Source organism: Mus caroli, unplaced genomic scaffold, assembly GCF_978045245.1.
Source record: "Mus caroli unplaced genomic scaffold, Mus_caroli_1 scaffold_9, whole genome shotgun sequence".
Taxonomy (NCBI): domain Eukaryota; kingdom Metazoa; phylum Chordata; class Mammalia; order Rodentia; family Muridae; genus Mus; species Mus caroli.
The window spans coordinates 15,128,140-15,149,971 of NW_028227264.1; the positions used below are offsets into that span (position 1 = coordinate 15,128,140).

The window sequence follows — 21,832 nt, forward strand, 5'->3', positions numbered from 1 at the left end:
TGTGCCATTTTTCCCCCAACCCATGTCCTGAGATAGCCCAACCTTTTTTCCCCTACCCACAAACGGTCTAGTTCAGTGGTTTCAATATAACCTCATTTACAGATATGGCAACAGGAATTGATGTAGGTAGAAGTAACTAGATAAATTATGTATGTGTGGATAGGAGTCGCATAGAAGAAGTATACTCTCTAAGGTACAGAAAGATGATGGTACAGTACATATTCTTTAAAAATAATACCGATACACTTAGTGATCTACTAAAAATGTCCATAAAATACTAAGTATAAACGCAGGTTATAAAATGTGACTATGTAGTATTTATTTTTTATGTGTATGTACTTTAGGATACTTTTTTTTTTGGTTTTTTTTTTTTTTTTTTTTTTTTGAGACAGGGTTTATCTGTGTAGCCCTGGCTGTCCTAGAACTCACTCTGTAGACCAGGCTGGCCTCGAACTCAGAAATCTGCCTGCTTCTGCCTCCCAAGTGCTGGGATCAAAGGCGTGCGCCACCACTAAACTTCCTTGTTACTTTTCCTAGGAGGACCCCTTCTTCCTATCAAGGCCCAGCTTTCCTGTTGCATGCTTGTGTTTCCCGGCTTTGTGTGCGTGCAGCTTTGTTATAAGTATTGCATATACCCTCCTTTGAATCCATCTTTCATCTTTCCCCTTCCACTGGTTCCTTTCCCTCTATCAGCAGACATGGTCAGATCTTCCCATCATCCTCCACAATAAACCTTTTATACTGAGCAACCTGCAATGGTTAATACTGTCAACTTGATAGAATTCAAAATCACCTAAGACACAAAACTCTGTAAATTTCCAGACTGAGTTAATCGAAGTAATAAGACCACTCTAAATATGAATTCACTGTCCTTCAATCAATGAATCAATAATGAAAATGTGGTGTATATATAAACGATGGAGTATTATTCAGCTGTAAAGAAAAATCAAATCATGAACTCTCTAGGTAAACAAATGGAACTAGTAAAGATTATATTGAATGAGGTAACCCAGACCCAAGAAAACAAACATCACATGTTTTGTTTCATCAGAGGCTCCTAACTCCAAATCTTCAGGTTGAATATATATTCTGGTGTAAGTACAGAATTCAGAGAATTAAAAATGGACCATTGGGTAGGCTGGTGGGAGAACAATAGAGAGGAGAATAGCAGGGTACAGTGATCTGATAGGGTAAGGGATAGGAAAGAAAAGGAGGGATTCTAGGGACAGAGGAAGGAGATAAATATAGAAGGAAGATGGTAAAATAACATTAAGAATGTCTGAAAAACTCATAAGGAATCATATTATTAACTACCTACCAAAAGAAACTATAATGCAGGATAAATTTTGGGTTGAACATTTTTTTTTATCCTGTCTACAAGTAATGCAGGCACAGAGGAGGGAGACTGAGGGAAAGGCCAACCAATAACCAGCCCAACTTGAGACCCATCCCATGGGCAAGCACCAATCCCTGACACTGTTAATGATACTCTGTTATGCTCGCAGACAGGAGCATGTTGTCCTCTAAGAGGCTCCATACAGCAACAGACTCAGAGAGATACAGACACCCACAGCCAAACTGTGGATGGAGCTTGGGGACTTTTAAGGAAGAACAGGAGGAAGGATTATGGGTCCGAAGGGGACAGAAACTCCACAAGAAGACCAAAAGATTCAACTAACCTGGACTCTTGGGGCTTGCAGAATGAACCACCAACCAGAGACCCGCTCATATGTAGCAGAAGTGAAGCTTGACCTTCATGTGGGTCCTGAACAACTGGAACAAGGGCTATCCCAAAATCTGTTCCCTTGTATGTAGGCTATGTTCTACTAGTTGGGCTGCCTTGTCTGGCCTCAGTGGGAGAGGAAGCGCCTAGCTTCACAGAGACTTGAAATGCCAGGGTCAGAGGATACCAGGGGGCCCCACCCACTTAGAGGAACCGGGAAGGGAGGATGGGGGAAGGATTGTGAGAAGGGGTGACTGGGAGGGGGCAGTGAAGGAGATGTAAAGTGAGTAAGTAAAAAAAAAATAATAATAAGACTAAGTAAAAAAAAAGAAATAATATACACAAGCCCTTTGAGCAGACAATACTCCCTTTAAGAAGCAAACATTACCTAACCAACACCCCAACACCTTCTTCTTTTGACTAGCTCGTCAGGAAGTATCCAAGAGACTCCCCAACCATGACAAACTATTGCTGCCGGCATTGGCCACTCCTAGAAGCAGATGGTAAGTTCCTCATGCTCAAGACTCCACGCACTTCAGACACAGGCCCAGGGGTTCCTGAGTTGGAACTGACCTGAATGCCTCCTCCCTGAGGACAGCTTTCATAGGACCAGGAGTCACCATGTAAGCTTCCAAAGGAATGAACAGCAACCAACAGTTCTACCCAGCTATAACACCTCTGAACCACATCAACAACCAATCCAGCACGGTAACCTAAGAGTGCAGTAGTGGCACTCCTCCCTTGGTAGTAACCAACAGCTCTCTAACTGGACTTAAGACTTGTTCAACAAGAGTGAGATCATGGTTGGTACTAGAAACCTAGCCAGCTACTCAGGACTAGTGAATTAATCAATCTTGGATAAAAACCAACTGCCATCACTTTATTTAAACAGCATTATCTCTAACCACATTCTAAGTATTGTCCTTAGACCCACAGATAAAGTGTAGTGTTAACTCTTCATCAGGGAAATTTTTCTTTACAATAGATGGAAGTGGGATTTACAAATCCCACTCCTAAGGCTGAGGGATCCTTGCAGAAGAGGGAGTATTAAGACTTTAAGAGCCAGAGGATCAGAAAGTAAGATTGTAAATCCTAGTAATGTCAGAAACTACATCCATAATCAACATGAGCAGAACAAGGACAACAAGAGATATGCCAAAGTGTGTGGGGAAGAGGGTCAGGAGGACAAGGCCTCAACCCTACGTGAAGAACTAAGGAATGCTGAAATTGGGAAAAATAGTCTTTCGTAGGGAAAAAGCATACCAACTAGTTATCCAATTCCAACAGGGAGTCCTAAGAACATACAGTGACATTATATTGACTGAACAAGTTACATTTAGGAATATGTATGTATGCCTGTACATGTATACCTGCAACAATTAAAGAGGCCATGAAATTGAAAGAGAGCACAGAAGGGTATACAGGAAGACTGGAGCAAGGAAAGGAAATAATGGAATTACAGTATAATCTCAATACAATAAATGGTAAGAATGGCAAGACAAAGGACCAGTGCTTCCTCACTCAAGGCCAACTACACAATTTCTACCACTGACTTCTACTTGACTACTCTGCTAAAGGTATGATTTAATATTTCCCTCAGGAAAACTAAAGAAGGAAATAGAATAAGAGTAGCTGACCAATAGTGTTGCATACATAGTTAATGACCTTTATCAATTATCCATTAATAGTTCTTAATTCTGTAATAGATTTTTTATGAATAAACATTTCATGTAATCACAAACATATTTTTCTTCACAAATAAATTAAAAGAAAAAGAAGAATTGTGGGGCTGGTAACATGGGTCAGCAGTTAACATCAGCTGCTCTTTCACAGGACCAGTATTTGATTCCCAGGACCCACGTGGCAGTTCACAACTATCCATAATTCCAGTTTCTGGGGAGACAATGACTTCTTTTGACTTCTACAGACACCAGGCATGTAAGTGGTACACAGCATACATGGAAACAAAACATACCATAAAATAAAATATAAATTTAAAAAGTCTCAAACTATGATCAAATCTTGTGGTGAGGACTACCACTGAACACAGGCTACTTTTAAAATGAATTTATAAACCTGAGTCTTTTGTTTTTGTATTTTTGATGTACTTAATTTCTATATTAATCTTCTTAATTCTTCTAATTACAATGCTTTTTTTTATATCTCAAGTATTTTCTGGTTGGAAAAAAAAGAAATTTAAGGCTGAAAGAAGGTATGTCAAAATATTTTAGTTGTGAGCCTAGCCTTTAATGACTGAGCCATCCCTCCAGCCCTCAAAATATTAAAATATCAATTATTTGCTATCTCAGTGGTTGGATTATATATTTTTGACTAGAAATGTGAAAAGAATTTGGCATATCTTAACTTTTTTCTTTCTTAAAATTTTCTTTAGATTTATGTATTTTTAGTTTCTGTGTATGGGTGTCTTGCTCACTTCTATGTCTACAAGTTTCCACAGAGACCACAGGAGGGTGTCAGATCCTCTGGAGCTGGACTTACAGACTGCTATAAATCACCATGTGCGTACTGAGAACCAAATCCAGAGGGCTGTGAGCCACCATGTCAGTGCTGAGAGCCAAACCCAGGTCCTTTGCAAGAGAAACAAACGCTCTGAACCACTGAATCATCTCTCCAGCCACTCTTCACTTTCTTTCTTTCCTCCTCTAGCCCAGTACTGAGAAATGAAGCCAGAGCTTCCCATACACAGGGCACACAAGGGCTTTACCACTGAGCTACATCTCCAAGCCAATGTAACATTCTCATTCAGTGGTTTTCAGCGTGTGGTTTGGGACCCTCCTGGGGTTGAATGGCCCTTTCACAGAGGTTGAATACCAGACAGCCTTCGTATCAGATATTTACAATTCCTAACAGGAGCAAAATTACAGTTATGAAGTAGCAATGCAAATAACTACATTTGGGGGTCATCACAACATGAAGTACTGTATGTAAAAGTCACAGTGTTAAGAAGGGTGGGAACCACTGTTTTAAATAAATCTCTTCAGACTGTATGAGAAGTGATCACCAATAACCTCAGGACATATTTTCCCCCCTCTTAACACGTTCCTTCAGTTACCTTCAAGTTCGTTAACCAAATTAAAATTTAGCGCAACTAAAAGCTTGAAGTAAACTCATAAGACTAAGCTACAAGATTAACTGCCAGTTTTATCTCCTGGTTTTTGCTTTGGTCATGTCCTCCATCTTTAATCCCACTATTCCTGGAGGCAGGGGCAGGGAGACCTTTGTGAATTAAAGGCCAGCCTGATCTACAGAGCTAGTTCCAGGATAACCATGACTATACAAAGATACACTGACAAAGAAACAAAACAAAACAAAACAAAAACACCAATGTCCAGCCCAGCGCTGTGCTACAGAAACCAATGTCCAGCCCAGTGCTGTGCTACATGCCTGTTACCCAAGCCCTCGGGAATAACAACTGAAGAAAGCCTGGGCAAAAAGAAAGAAAACAAGGAAGGAAAATCAGGCAAGCACTGTTTTACTTCTGATTCCTATAGGTAGCTTATAAATGTATGGATAAAATAAACGCCTGAAAGGGACAATCCATTTAAGGTATACTACAAACCTGGTTATAAAGTGTTTACTTTCTGGTCAAAAAATAAAGCAAAATATAAATCCTGTTCATAGATAGTACTCAGGTGGTACTCAAAAAATTATAAACTGACATGATTCTGAACAGTTATACAGTGGTTATCCCTCAGTCTGTCTCACAAAACCTATATAGCAGCTAATAAGATATACTTATTCATCCCACAATGGCTTCTGTGGTGCCACTGATATGGCTAAAGAAGACCCCAGGAAAGGCCAGGAAAACAAGAGTCCTCCCCACGTTAAGTTCTTCAGCATAAAGCCCTAAGGGCTACTATTTTCTAGGGGAGACATTTCAAGGTTTTATGTTCTTAGACTTATAGGTTTAAATACCTATCTCAAGGTTTAAAAGCATCGAGAAGCATCCTATCTCTGGTGTGCCTACAAGTCTCCCCTCTGCCCAGTCCTGCCTCCTCTCCCCCACTAGTGAAGAGACCACCACAATAAGCCTCCTGCCCATAAATCTCTTTCCTCTTTCAAGAGATTATTTCCCAGGACCAAACACAAATGACTTACACTATAAACTCCTTTGGAACTGTTCTAGCATACTCCCTTTAATATATAATAGCTATCTTGCTTCATATTTACGGAGGTTCTATGATCTCGTTTTATATATGCAGAAACTAGGCTCAGAACCTAAGTAACTTACCCAAGAAAATCAGAGGGACTAATTTAAAGTGGGCCCTAGAATGCAAGGCAAACACTAACAGGCGGAGCTGTTGAATGACTAAGGCAGAATTAGTTCAAAGGCTGTGCTAGGAATGAATGTGTGGTGAACCTTGCTCAGCCACAAAACAGAGATTTATAAAAGTATGAACAAATCAGGTCTACTGGAAACTAGATATACCACAATCAAGATTTCAAGTAGTTTTCGAGCTGAAGGGAAAAAAAAAAAGGCAGAGGCCTAATGGAGCCAGCCTTTCAGAATGAACCCAGTTGCAATCCGCTGCCTGATTACTAGAGTCTAGAAATAATGAGTGACAAATCCTGTCCCCCTGCAATCACAATGCTGCAGTAGTGCACAGATGTTTACTATGTAGGACACGATGGCACTCCCTCATGCTTGCTTCCTCCATTCCCTGCAGAAGGCTTCATAAATTAGTATCTAAAAAATACGAGTACAACATCCTTTGAATTCCTATTCAAGTGCATAACAGCAACCAGTTCAACTACCTCAACTCCAACCATACCAGTTTCCTCAGGCTTCCCCTGGCTAACAACTTTATAGAGCGAGGAGTTATTTACACTAACAATGAACAACTAAGGGCTAATACGACCTTGCTTTGGTAACTACAATGCCCTATACTTACAGGACATAAAACCACTCTATAAATCTGAAACATCTACTAGTCATTAAGTTTACATGTAAGTGTACATTCAAAACCGACTTGACCAAAACAAACCATGTAAAATTGTAATAGATATGAAACATTTCAAGGCCAGCCTGAGAGCTATATAGCTAAGGCACTGTCTCACCACCAACAAAAGACTGTAAATACTTTTGAAATTTTTATAATAATAAAATCTACAATATACTTAGAAATCATAAAGCAGTCCAACTAATGTAACTTTAAAATTAGAAAATAATTTAGTCTTGAGCCAACAAGATGGCTCAGTGGGAAAAGCGCTTACCACAAAGCCTGACAACTGGAGTTCAATCCCCGAAATCTACCTGGGGAAGGAGAGAACTCCTGAACGCTGCTTTCTGACCCCAAAAAAGTATGCTATTTCTACACGCACACAGCTAAAAAACAAAATGAATCTTTGTTATCATGTCCATTGCCCCTTCCTATAAAAATTCACCAGTATCACCTCTCCCTACATCTATACTATACACACACATACACACACATAATTTACAATCTCCTTATTCATTTTGTGTAGGCCTAAGAACCTATGTTAAAATTGTCTTCAGAAACAGAGATGATTCTTCAGTTAAATCAAACTATTTCACCAAGGTGACACCAAAGATGGGTGCCACAACCCCTAGCTCACTGCTCCTGAATATGCAGCTTCTGAGATTGTGGCTATGGCAATATGGGGGCCCACTGCTTCTTTTCCCACATCTAATAGAATAAAGACCTACTAAGAAATCCATAGTTTTACCCAGATATACACAGTACTGCTAAATCTACCAGTTGACTACTTCAAAAGAACAATGTAACTGGCTTAATATTTTCAGTCTAGTAGGTACCATCTGCCAAAGAAAAACTTCCTCAACTACTTTAAGATACTCCAATCTTTCAGAGTGTGGTAAAGACACAGGTCTTTGTGAGAACCGAGGATGTACTGAAGTATAACCATTAGCCTAGTCCCTATCTAATACACAGTACTATTAACATTACAAATTAAAAAGTTCATTTAAAATAGTTATTTTAATATTTAATAACAATAATCTAATAACTTTAAAATAATCTTTTGAATGAATAACTAGTAGCTGTTATTCACCAACCATCTATTATTTGCAATGAGCTTTTATCGACCTTTACATAATAAGCCTTTAAAATAACACAAAATAGAAACTTAAAAGTAAAGGGTCACTCTAAGCCTCCCTCACAATTATCCTCTAAAGGACCAGTGTAACCCTCACTGCCCCCCCCCAACTCCCATCAAGTCTGTCCATGAGGAAACTGAGGTTCAGAAAAACTGGCCTCTCTCCAGATAACAAAGCTCTAAATGGCTGAGGAAGAGCTGGTATTGTGCAGTCTAAGTATCATCTTCTCTGTCACATCAATATCAAAAGGAAGGTTAGAGATAAGAAAGCAAGAGCCTGCACAGGCTAGCCAAATGTATTATCAAACACTCACAAACGTGTACGTTTGCTCCTCCCAATAAACAAATCTTCCTATTTCAAAACTGCAGGGGCTCAGCCAGTGGGGCCCCTTTCCAACAGCCTGTAGTCTATCTCCTATGGGAATCACTGTGGCATTCTTGTAAGTACTGTAGCCCCTTTTAAGGGAGACCATTTACATAGAGAATGGCTTTGAAAACTGTTAAAAAGCAAATATAACTATTCTAACGATTCTCATCTACTTACATTAAAATATACATATTTTTCTCCCCCTGAAAAACTGCCTGAGAAGAAAAAAGTTTAAAAGCTGCCCAAATAAATGTCAGGCATCCGGTGGTAAGAAGGGAAAATCCTGTCACACCTTAGCTATTACCTACATTCCTCCCTTCTAAAGGATCATTCAAGCGCTCATGAAATTATCAGGGCTTCTTCAGAAAAACAAATGTGACACAATTATACAAGGCACCTAAAAGAGAGAAAGAGAGAGAGAGAGAAGAAAAAGACACCCAAACACTTCAGGCTGGGAACGGAAGTCAAGTTCAGATTCTCTTCCTTCCTCAAGCGAGACAAGAGAATTAACACCACACACACACACACACACACACACACTCTCACTCTCTCCCTCTCTCTCCCTCTCCCTCTCCCTCTCCCTCTCTCTCTCTCTCTCTCTCTCTCTCTCTCTCTCTCTCTCTCTCTCTCTCTCTCTCTCTCTCTCTCTCTCTCTCTCTCTCTCTCTCTCTCTCTCTCTCTCAGGACTCTCCACCTGTGGCAATCAGGCAACAGGCCTACATCTGCTGGGAATTGCAGCTTTTCTTCTTTGGGGGCAATGGTGGGTGGGTGGGTCGCGGTGAGCAGGGAAGTTTCCAATCCGATCGTTCTAACTTGGGCACCTTTTCTTGCTTGCGGGCTGCCTCGCTCCCACCAACCCGGGACACTTGAGACTCAGCCCGCGCGGGCACCACGGGGAGCAGCTACCAACCGGAGCGCCGCCGCGGGGCCCGCAGCCCCGGTCCTCGCCGCTCCGCGTGGGGACCGCGAAAGGAAAGCCAGCGCGGGGCGGAGGGGCGGGGCGAGCACTTCCTGACTCGCATTGTCCACGCGCCGCCCGCGCCACCCAGGGCCCCGCCACCGCGCCCGCCCGCCCGCCCGTCGGGGAGGAAGTTGGCGCTCGCCCCGCCGCTGTCGTCTTACCATTCTTAGCGTCTCCCGCGGCTGCAGCCCCCGCAGCGACGGTGGCGTTGGCGGCGCCCGTGCCCGCACCTCCCGGGCCCGCCGCGCCGCCGGTGCCCACCGCGCCCGGCGACGCCGCCCCGCAGCCCGCCGCCGCCGCCGCCAGGGCCCCTCCGGCCGCCGCGCCTGTCGCACCCGCCGCCGCCAAGGCCCCGGCTCCATTTTCCTGCTCGTCCCCGCTGCTGTTGGCGCGCTTGTTTTTGCGGCCGCCTTTGCTGTTCTTGGGGTTGGGCATCTCCCCGGCCCGCTCGCGGGTGTCCCGGTCCCCGGCGCCCACGAAGGCGGCTCCCCCGCCGCACCGGGGCGGCCACGGAGAGCGCGGGCCGGCCGCTCTTCCTCAGGCGCCCGCCCCGCCGCGCGGCCCTCGCCGCGACATTCCGGCCGCCGCGCCCTCCGCGGCAGAAGCCGGCGCGGCCACGCGCGGCCACCCGAGGCTCGCAGCCGCGCGGGCGCAACGGGCCCTCGAGCGGAGCGAGACGCGGAGGAGCCCGAGGGAAAAGGCGGGTCTCGGGCTTGTTTTGATTCGGCTGCGCTGACACGCTCCAGGCCCGCCCCCGCCCGTGACGACACTGGGGCTTGAGCCCGGCCCCGCCCACCCGGTGACCTCACGGCAGGTCGCCCCGCCCCCGTGACGTCACGCTCGGCGCTCAGCCCTCGGCTCTGGGTGACGTCATCCAGGCGCCTTCTCTGGAGAGGGAGGCTCGCCGGCTTCCCGCGTGTGCTGACAGCCACGTCCGGGAGGCAGGCAGTGTTCGTGAAGTTGTTAACTGACCTTCTGACCTTACTGGAGCTAAACCTGACGACGTGGTCTGGAAAAACAAACAGGTGACTAGAACAGGACAGCAAAACAAAGGGTTTCGGATTAATAATTCGCTCAATGGCTCTGCGGCTCAATAATGGTAAGATATAGGAGTTTCTGGAGAGTGCAGTTGAGCTCCTGTATGGGAATTCTTCAGTCTCGTGGTGGAAAGCTTATTTAGCCCAGACCTACCAGAGACCCAAGGGTTCTGTCGGTTCTGTCAGAAGCAGAGCCAGCCAGGAGGAGCCAGGCTGCACAAAGAAGACTGAGTTGTCTGGAGAGAATGGCCGGCCGGGTTGTGAGGAGGACATCAGAGGTGAAGAAGTGAGGGCACAGCCATGCTCAGCAGTAGATGAACAACACAAAAGAGACTCAGTTGAATCTTAAGAGGTTCTTTGTCTCAGAATGTTTTGTCAGGGAGATATATATATATATCTTTACAGGTCTTTTGTATAGACATATGGCTTCCAGTTTTCTGTTTTTGTGGAATACCTCACTGAACGAATACATCTATATGTATTTCTCATGCTTTTTCATTTGTTTGTTTTGTCCTATATTGTGTGTTTGTTTTCATCTTATGTATTTTATTATTATTTAGATGCGTATTTGTTTTCTAAGAAGAGGCAGGAAAGCTGTGAATTCAGCTGGGAAGGGAGGTGGAGAAGGGGAAAGAATAGCAGAATATAGTGTATTAAAATCTATGTTTAAAGAAGAAAAACAGAAAGAAAGAAAAAGAGATGAGAGCACAGGGGCACAGGGTTCCTGGGAAGAGTTTGATGTCATCTCCTTTTCTGCACTCTCTTCTGCCCCTTTCAAAGACCCGCTCCTTTCCACCCTTCTGATCTCAGCTCATTTCTTCAGAATGATCCCATACCTTCCCAGAAGAGCTGTCCGAGTATCAGTTTATTTCTCCTGTCTACCTCTGATTACGTTGGTAATGTATATGCTTAAATAATTTTCCTCTGTTCCCTCGCATGAAACAGCCATATTTTTATCTTGGGCGCCGTAAGAAACAACTGAACTGATCTTGGTGAATGTATAAACAACATTCTTGATCCATGACTAGAGAAAAAGACTGAACTCGTTTACAGTGTCTTCTTCCTATGGCGTGATCTTTAATTGACTGGACTGTTGCAAGGCACTATGGCTAGGTTGAATGATCTAGAAAGATGACCAAGGAATTGCTCAGAGAAGAGCCATCTGCATGACTTCCTAGCCAGGAATCAATTTTTTGGAGGCAGGGTCTCTCTTGTTTTTTGGAGGCAGGGTCTCTTATGGACCTGGAGCTCACTGACATATTAGATGACCAGCTGGTAAGTTCCAGCTGATGGGCAGAGCCTGGAGCAACAATGTATTCTTGAGAGCAATTGCTAGTTGAATGAAGTACACTATATGTTAAAGGAAAGTAATTCTTTAGAAGGCCCAAATGATAGCTAAGATAGATAGGGAAGGAAGGAGGGAGAGGTGGAAGAGAGATGTGTGTGCTGGAGATCAGTATCAGGTGTCTTCCTTTATTCCTCTCCACCTTATTTTTTGGAGGCAGGATCTCTCTTATTTTTTGAAGGCAGGGTCTCTCTTGTTTTTTGGAGGCAGGGTCTCTTATGGACCTGGAGCTCACTGACATATTAGATGACCAGCCGGTGAGTTCCAGGGATCCACCTTTCTCTGCCTCCCAGCTCTGGGACTATAGATATGTGTCTCTGTGCACAGTTTTTACATGGGTCACATAAAGTTCTTAAGTTGGTACAAAGAGCACTTTACCAATTTAAGTATCTCCCCAGCTAGAGAATAGCTATTTTGTGCTTATGATGTGTTTATGTCTTATATTCACACATTGTGCACACACACACACACACACACACACACACACACCCTGTATCAGTAGAACAGGGCAGGTTGTGTTTCTAACTCTGCAGTCTAATATAAAGCCTTCTCCACTATCATGTTTAGTACAAATTCTTCAAATGTGTGAAATATATCTAAAGGATTCTTCTGCCTGCATTTCTTCTGAACCTTAATATCTCCACTAAGCCATTAATAACTTACCAAGTCTTCTCTGGTAACCCAAAGTTAGGCTTGCCTCCATGGGCCCTCATACCTTTTCACCAGAAAGGCTTACATTACACACTTAGGATGAAGTTGTTCACTCACTTGTCTCTTGTTTGGAGCTCGCTGTGATGGCAGTATTGTGTCTGTCTTACCATACACACAGTGTATTGTACAAGGTAGGACATTAAGTCCATTACAAGAAAAATGAATAAATGAAAAGAGAGGTGAATTGGAGGTAGATGCAGGAAGATTCAGTGGCCACTTAAAATTGGGGAATTAAGGAGTACAGTCAAGATGGTCTGAAAACTGAAAGAACTTATGACATTAATGGAAGCATCAGCAGGCCAGTGTAACTGTGGATGGCGATAACGGGTAAATATGGCACTTAAATTTCATTAACTTTATTACTGCTACATCTCATGAGAGGTAGTTAGAAGAGTTCAAAAAATATTTTTACATTACCTCTAGATTTGGTTTTGTTTTTTAAATTGGTGGTGATGAATTACAAGAAAATTGAGAATTTGTTTTTTAATAAGCCCTCTGCTGTCATGCAACGTTGATCAGAGTTAGCACGCACACACCCTGCAGACAGGCATCTACACCAGCTGCCTACCACCTCTCCATAACTGAGATTAAAGAATTGGAAACCTTCCCACAGAAATATAGTTGGCTGAAAGTACGCAGGCACCCAGCCAGTTGCAGTTCTAGTTAATTGTGCGAGTCACCTTCTCATTCAAACTGCAGCAGAATGAAAGGGGAGAAAGGAGAAGCTGGGCCATTTCCATGTTCAGCCTTCATATCTAATTTTAGACCTAGTCAAATTTGACACAGAGGCTATTGTTCCAGTTTTATTGGTACAAAGGCAAGGTACAAAAATGAAGATGTTAGAAACAAAACTCAAGTGATACTAAAGCACCCTCTTTCCCACATTCTATACTGTGAAATTTCACTACAATCCTGACATCCCAACTTTTTCCATTTGTCCCACCAAGCCTAGGAATGGGGGTTGCATACAGAGGGAGAAAGAATGAGGTAGATCCCCTCACCTTAGGTACTTCTAGAAAAAAAACTAAGACTAAAAGCTATGCTGTACTGTATACCTCTCTCACATGCCTTCTCGGTCTTTAACTTATCAACTCATGTGCTCTGAAATTCACTTCACAAAGGTACCATTCTATTCCACTCGGCTTTCTTTCCCCTTGAGTATCATGGGCTCTATTAGACAATTCTCTACAAGTTTAAAAAAAAAAAAACAGTAATAAGCCAAGGCCTTTGAAGATAAGCAACTTATACCTTTGAGAAAAAGAATGAACAAATATTCAGGACTAGGTTGGAGAGATAAAGGATATTGTTTCCCTGTTGTAATTTTGTTGGTTTGACCTTTTGAGACTCTCTTTTGAGCTCTTGATGTCAGTCAAACCTGGGTTAAGGTAAGACTACTGTATTACCTTCACTTTTAAATAAAACAAGAAATAAAGAAGCTGAGTATAAAAAGAAAAAACAGCTTGGTACAAACATTGTAGAGGGACTCAGAATTCTAGAGGTCATGTGGTAATGCACACAGTCGTCAAGGTGCTATGGTGATCTGCTAAAAGTCACTTAAAATTAACATGTCTTCAATACTGTCTATTATCTATATGATCAGTGTTTTCTAGAAAACCTGTCCTCTCTGCCTGCAGGTTTACTTTGAGGAATATTGACTATTGTGGGTTTTTTTTTTTCATTTAAGACTTGTTTGTACTATTTTTGTGTATGTGTATGTTTACATGTATAGACCTATATGAATATATTCTCTCTGTGTGTGTGCACATGCAAACACAAGAAAGCAAGAAGAGAGCATCTGATCCTCTGAAGCTGGAGTTACAGGTAGTTGTGGGTCCTGGGGAATGTACTCTGGGTCCTCTGGAAGAGCAGCAAGTGCTCTTAATGGCTGAGCCATCTCTCCAGATCCTTAAAAAATATTAGTGAAATAGTAATGCAAACACCACATTGACTATTAAATGGCAAGTCTGTTCTCCCATAAGACTGTTCTCAATTAGTAATACTAATATATTGCTCTCATATGTTTGCTTCAAAATCTCTTCAGTCTCTTAGTTACAATTTTTATATTATGTCCAGGATTTACTGCAAGTTCAGAATTTTATTCTCCATAACCTCCAGACTTGATTTTTTTTTCCCTCTAACTTCTGAGCCGTCTTTGTTCTCAGCTTGGCTTCAGCATTGGCTTAGACCTCAGTCATCATTAGATGAAAACAATTCTCATTCTCAAAACTGTGCATTTAACCTGTTGCATGTAATTTAAATGCACGATTGCTCCTTGCTCGGTGCCTCAGCACACATTATGCTTTGAGATCAACTGCTGCCCATGGCCATCTCATCCAGCTTCCACAGCTAGCTTCACCAAGCTGCTCAGGTCTCACTCAGCTCTGCCAAACCACCAGCCCAACCGCGTGGCAGTGCTAGCTCTTCCATTGCTCTAACAACCTCCCAGGCTATGCCCTTTCTCTTGCCCACCTGAGTCACCACGGATAGAAAAACCAGACAGCCTTAATATTTTAAAACTAGCCAGATATTACAACTACTGGGTGCAGAATCTATGGCCCTAAACTCTCAGCTATCCTGTATTAGAATTCCACTGGTGACAGAGGCTTCCACCATTCAGTCACCCCCAGGCCTTACATGGTTCATGCTCCTCCCTCCAAAGCCTAGCAGAAAAGCCCCTCTCTCTATCTCTTTCCCTGCTTTTCCCCCTGGGACCTGGAAATCCCACCTCTTTTCCTTTACCCAAAAATTAGCTTCTGACATCTGTATTGACATAATCAAAAAACAATTTGCCCCAACACACACTCTCTACCGTGACGAGCTACCTAACCACAGACCCAAAATTGACAAAGCAATGTGATACTATAGATGGCTGCCTTTGCATCTGTAGAGCAAAATAAATGTTCCCTCCTTTTAAGTTGACTTTTTCAGGTGTTCCATCATGAAAATGGAAGGCAGAATGAATAATACACTAATTCCCAAAGATTTAAGTTTAGTTTGAAGAGGAAAATGGCAAGGAGTTATTCTGACTCTTTCTTTTAAAATTGTTGCTTCAGGTAATCAATCACTGATGATTTCAGATAATTAAATCTCAGTAATTTTTAACTTTAAAAAAAACTGCCTGGGGTGTTTTAAACCTGTGTATTCAAAGCACTCCTGGCTTAGAATAATCACAGTCAGTGCTGAAGTGCTGGGTCTCAAGGTCTGCTCCAAGGATGCCCATTATTTCAATGCTAAGGATGGTGCATTGCTTGATTCTGGAATACTTTTGATTGACATAACTAGAATTCGTTGTCAAGGACACTTTCCTTCTTTGTTTCCATTTGGAGCAATTTTTATGAAAAATAGTTTAGGGATGCAATTGAAGAGGAGATGCATCTCTTAATGTGCCTAGCTATGTCTAAAAACACTGTGATATTTTAAGAATCACAACGTGTACTAGTATAGGAATTAGGGCCCCTGATTAATAGCGTTCCCAAGTGGCCATGGTATGGATTCTTATTGTGGCTAATGCAAGCTTAGCAGTAGAAGGAGAGTTGAATCCAGGTAGGTCACAGGTTTTACTGTTGGCTCTCATGAGCACGTGGGAGATTTCACTGTACTAGATAATATATGGAACAATCCATGTATCTTGTTACTTTACATTTGAAACACTCGACATGGTTATTTTCTGTGTTTTGTTGAGCTTCTGGTCAGTTCTTTGTGAAGTGGAAACTTCTATATTTTTTGTTCGTTTCTTGCTTTTTTATGAAATCAGTAATGTCAAGTAATGTTTTGATGGACAGCACAGGTGAAAAGATGTTTTGGTATAGCAAATACATAAAAGGATGCATGATGTTCAAGAGGACTATAAATATGACCACACAGACACTGGGAATTCAAGCATTGGTTTACTTTGTTCTGCTTTGTTGTTATTTACCGACAACACACATGTATTGGTTCACCTTACATTGCATTGCTGAGTTCTGCTTGTGGGGGCACCATAGAGAAAAACTCACCAAAGAACTGCTCTTGAGGTTCCTGCCTCTTGTCGCTTCCACAGCTTCAACCACTTGGCAAGCCTTGTAGTTACTTCTGGACTGAACTGCCCTTGCTGGTTCATGTGTGGTGACTGCAGCGTGGACTAGACTGCAGCTGCTGATTCATATTTGGTGTTTGCTACTGTACTGAACTGTTGATATCCTGACAACGAAGACTGGACTCACCCCAAAGAACTATTTCTGAACAAGTCTATTTCCCCTGTGTCCTAATAACTTTTCTTTTCCACTACCTCTAGTGGATGGTGGGCATGACTACATCCCTACTTACATATTGTGCTACTTACATAGCATTTCTATTGGAAGCTTCACTTTTAAATGCTGAGACATTGATTGTTTTTATGGTCTTTCTGGGTTGGGCCATTATTTTTTACCATTAAAATCTTCAAATTTGGTTTACTTAAGACATTCCAAAGAGGATCATAGCAGGAACTCCACTCCGCACTAATTCTACAACACTTTGAAATGTATATTGATGAAAAGAATGATCTTCCTTAAGATAAAGAGCTGCCCCCGCCACCTTCCTTCTGAGCCCAGCAGAGGCCACTAAGGGCTCCAGAGTGCTCTCCATGCCACAGAACCTTGGGATCACAGGTGAGTGGAATGCAACATCAGCTCCAAAGAATCTCAGAGGGTCTTATTCCGGCAGAAACAGGGACAAAGGAACCCAACCCAACCAGAGGCTGGGATGCATTCAGGTCTGGGCCAGCCCCGCCATATTCTGCTTGAACCAGGACGAGGGTGTCTAGGGCACCAGAGGACTCTCCACGCCGCAGGACCCCTAGCACACCCAGGACCTCCTGATCACCTGAGAGCACGTGGGCAATAGAAGCAACAGAGCCTCTTGGTCAGGGTCCTGTCTGGTCTTCATCCTCAGCCAGGAGGCAGAGCTGAGACCCAGACCCCTGGGCACATTCCTTGCCAGAGGAGAGTTGGCCTACAGGGAGAATTCTGACCCCAGAACTCAGAAGATGGATCAGAGCTCCAGACTGCTGAACACCTACCCTGAAAGAGGAGAGCTTGCCTGCAGAGAGTGCTCTGACCACTGGAAATCAGGAGAGAGTTGAACTCCCAGGAGTGCTGACAGAGGCTAAAAGAATCACAGGAGGATCAAGCCCCAACCAGAGACAGCTTGAACATTAAGACTAGAGATTTGCATATGGTGAAAGGCAAACGTAAGAATCTTACTAACAGAAACCAAGAACACTGGGCATCATCAGAACCCAGTACACCTACCACAACGAGTCCTGGATACCCCAACACACCCGAAAAGATAGACCCGGATTGCAAAGCATATCTCATGATGATGGTAGAGGACATCAAGAAGGACTTTAATAACTCACTTAAAGAAATACAAAAGAATACTGCTAAACAGGTAGAAGTCCGTAAAGAGGAAGCACAAAAATTCCTCAAGGAATTACAGGAGAATACTGCTAAACAAGTAGAAGCCCTTAAAGAGGAAACAAAAAAATCACTCAAGGAATTACAGGAGAACACTGCTACACACATAGAAGTCCTTAAAGAACTACAGGCAAACACAGCTAAACAGGTAGAAGAAACACAAAAACCCCTTAAAGAATTACAGGAAAACACGACCAAACAGGCAATGGAATTGAAGAAAACCATCCAAGATCTAAAAATGGAAGTAGAAACAATGAAGGAAACCCAAAGAGAGACAACTCTGGAGATAGAAACCCTAGGAAAGAAATCAGGAACCATAGATGTGAGCATCAGTAACAGAATACAAGAGATGGAAGAGAGAATCTCAGGTGCAGAAGATTCCATAGAGAACATCTGCAAAACAATCAAAGAAAATGTAAAATGCAAAAAGATCCTAACTCAAAACATCCAGGAAATCCAGGACACAATGAGAAGACCAAACCTACGGATAACAGGAGTAGATGAGAAAGAAGATTTTTCAACATAAAGGGCCAGCAAATATCTTCAACAAAATTATAGAAGAAAACTTCCCATACCTAAAGAAAGAGATGCCCATGAACATAAAAGAAGCCTACAGAACTCCAAATAGACTGGACCAGAAAAGAAATTCCTCCCAACACATAATAATCAGAACAACAAAAGCACTAAATAAAGACAAAATATTAAAAGCAGTAATGGCAAAAGGTCAAATAGCATACAAAGGCAGGTCTATTAGAATTACTCCAAACTTCTCACCAGAGAATATGAAAGCCAGAAGATCCTGGACAGATGTTATACAGACACTAAGAGAACACAAATGCCAGCCCAGGCTACTATACCCAGCAAAACTCTCAATTACCATAGATGGAGAAACCAAAGTGTTCCATGACAAAACTAAATTCACACAATATCTTTCCACAAACCCAGCCCTTCAAAGGATAATAAAGAGACACACCAACACAAAGATGGAAGTTACACCCTACAAAAAACAAGAAAGTAATCCTTTAACAAAACTAAAAAGACAGCCACAAGAACAGATTACCAACTTTAACAACAAAAATGACAGGAAAATCCAATTACTTTTCTTTGATTTCTCTTTACATCAATGGACTCAATTCCCCAATAAAAACACGTAGACTGCCCTTCCGGTCGGCGCCAGTACTAACATACCTTGGATGCACAGTCTGCTGACACCCCAAGGTCCCCAAGGGCTCTCCACGGGAACTTAGGACCTCTGGTGAGTAGAACACAACTGCTGGTCCACTCCAATCGCACGGGACCTGAGACAGCATCAATTAGGGAAGCAGAAAACCCGGCCTGACCAGGGTCACAAGTCCCTTCCAGTCGGCACCAGCACCAGCACCAGAGCACCTTGGGTGCAGAGTCTGATGACACCCCCAAGGTTCCCACAGGATTCTCCACGGGATCTTAGGACCTCTGGTGAGTGGAACACAACTTCTGCCAGGAAGAAGGTTCGAACACCAGAAATCTGGGCACCTTCCCTGCAAGAGGAGAGCTTGCCTGCAGAAAATACTCTGACCACTGAAACGCAGCAGAGAGCTAGTCTCCCAAGTCTGCTGATAGAGGCAAACATAATCACCTGAGGAACAAGCTCTAACCAGAGACAACTAACTCCAGAGATTACCAGATGGTGAAAGGCAAACTTAAGAATCTTACTAACAGACAGGCCTCTTCCGGCCGGACCAGCACAAGGGTAGCTAGAGCGCAGGGTCGGCTGACACCCGCCAGCTACCCACGACCCCCGCCACAGGATTTTGAGACTGCTGGTGAGTGAAACACAACTTCTGCTCCAGTCCAATCACGCGGGACCTGAGACTGCTTTGGTTGGGGAGGCAGAAATCCGGCCTGAATAGGGCCACAAGCCTCTCCGGTCAGAAAAGCGCCAGGGTAGCTAGGGTGCAGGGATGGAGGACACTCGCCAGCTACCCACAACACCCGCCACAGGATCTTAAGACTTCTGGTGAGTGGAACACAGCTTCTGCTCCAATCCAATTGCGCACGGGACCTGAGACTGCATTAGTTAGGGAAGCAGAAAACCGGCCTGAGTAGGACCACAGGCCTCTTCCGGCCGGACCAGCACCGGAGTAGCTAGAGCGCAGGGTCTGCTGACACCCGCCAGCTACCCACGACGCCCGCCACAGGATTTTGAGACTGCTGGTGAGTGGAACACAGCTTCTGCTCCAATCTTTAAACAGTGACAACGACAACAACTAACCCCAGAGATTACCAGATGGCGAAAGGTAAACGTAATAATCTTACTAACAGAAACCAAGACCACTCACCATCATCAGAACCCAGCACTCCCACTTCGCCCAGTCTAGGGCACCCCAACACACCGGAAAGGCTAGACACGGATCTAAAAGCATATCTCATGATGATGGTAGAGGACTTCAAGAAGGACTTTAATAACACACTTAAAGAAATACAAAGGAACACTGGTAAACAGGTAGAAGACAATAAAGAGGAAGCACAAAAATCCCTTAAAGAATTGCAGGAGAACACTACTAAAGAATTACAAATCCTTAAAGAAAAACAGGATAACCTAATCAAACAGGTAGAAGTCCTTAATGAAAAACAGGAAAACACATCCAAACAGATGATGGAAATGAACAAAACCATACTAGACCTAAAAAGGGAAGTAGACACAATAAAGAAAACCCAAAATGAGGCAACACTGGAGATAGAAACCCTAGGAAAGAAATCTGGAACCATAGATACCAGCATCAGCAACAGAATACAAGAGATGGAAGAGAGAATCTCAGGTGCAGAAGATTCCATAGAGAACATCGGCACAACAATCAAGGAAAATGTAAAATGCAAAAAGATCCTAACTCAAAACATCCAAGAAATACAGGACACAATGAGAAGACCAAACCTACGGATAATAGGAGTGGATGAGAATGAAGATTTTCAACTCAAAGGACCAGCAAACATCTTCAACAAAATTATAGAAGAAAACTTCCCAAATCTAAAGAAAGAGATGCCCATGAACATACAAGAAGCCTACAGAACTCCAAATAGACTGGACCAGAAAAGAAATACCTCCCAACACATAATAATCAGAACAACAAATGCTCTAAATAAAGATAGAATACTAAAAGCAGTAAGAGAAAAAGGCCAAGTAACATATAAAGGCAAGCCTATCAGAATTACACCAGATTTTTCACCAGAGACTATGTAAGGCAGAAGATCCTGGACGGATGTTTTACAGACACAAAAAAGAACACAAACTCCAGCCCAGGCTACTATACCCAGCCAAACTCTCAATTAACATAGATGGAGAAACCAAAGTATTCCACGACAAAACCAAATTCACACATTATCTCTCCACGAATCCAGCCCTTCAAAGGATAATAACAGAAAAAAACCAATACAAGGACAGGAACCACGCCCTAGAAACAACAAGAAGGTAATCCCTCAACAAACTTAAAAGAAGACAGCCACAAGAACAGAATGCCAACTTTAACAACAAAAATAACAGGAAACAACAATTACTTTTCCTTAATATCTCTTAATATCAATGGACTCAACTCCCCGATAAAAAGACATAGACTAACAAACTGGCTACACAAACAAGACCCAACATTTTGCTGCTTACAGGAAACTCATCTCAGAGAAAAAGATAAACACTACCTCAGAATGAAAGGCTGGAAAACAATTTTCCAAGCAAATGGTATGAAGAAACAAGCTGGAGTAGCCATTCTAATATCTGATAAGATTGACTTCCAACCCAAAGTCATTAAAAAAGACAGAGAGGGACACTTCATACTCATCAAAGGTAAAATCTTCCAAGAGGAACTATCAATCCTGAATATCTATGCTCCAAATACAAAGGCAGCCACATTCATTAAAGAAACTTTAGTAAATCTCAAAGCACACATTGCATCTCATACAATAATAGTGGGAGACTTCAACACACCACTTTCACCAATAGACAGATCATGGAAACAGAAACTAAACACGGACACAGTGAAACTAACAGAAATTATGAATCAAATGGATCTGGCAGATATCTACAGAACATTCTATCCTAAAACAAAAGGATATACCTTCTTTTCAGCACCTCATGGTACCTTCTCCAAAATTGACCACATAATTGTTCACAAAACAGGCCTCAA

General features: G+C 42.8%; 1 protein-coding gene across 1 annotated transcript in view; it reads right to left on the bottom strand.

Annotated features, from left to right (window-relative positions):
• Nucleotides 1-9,834, bottom strand: part of Heca (HECA ribonucleoprotein granule regulator) — a 47,890-nt gene extending 38,056 nt beyond the window's left edge. The window contains exon 1 of the mRNA XM_021174994.3: nucleotides 9,309-9,834. Coding sequence (XP_021030653.1) covers nucleotides 9,309-9,582 — 274 coding nt within the window. The 5' untranslated portion in view covers nucleotides 9,583-9,834. The remainder of the gene's footprint in view (nucleotides 1-9,308) is intronic.
• Nucleotides 9,835-21,832: the final 11,998 nt, after the last annotated feature.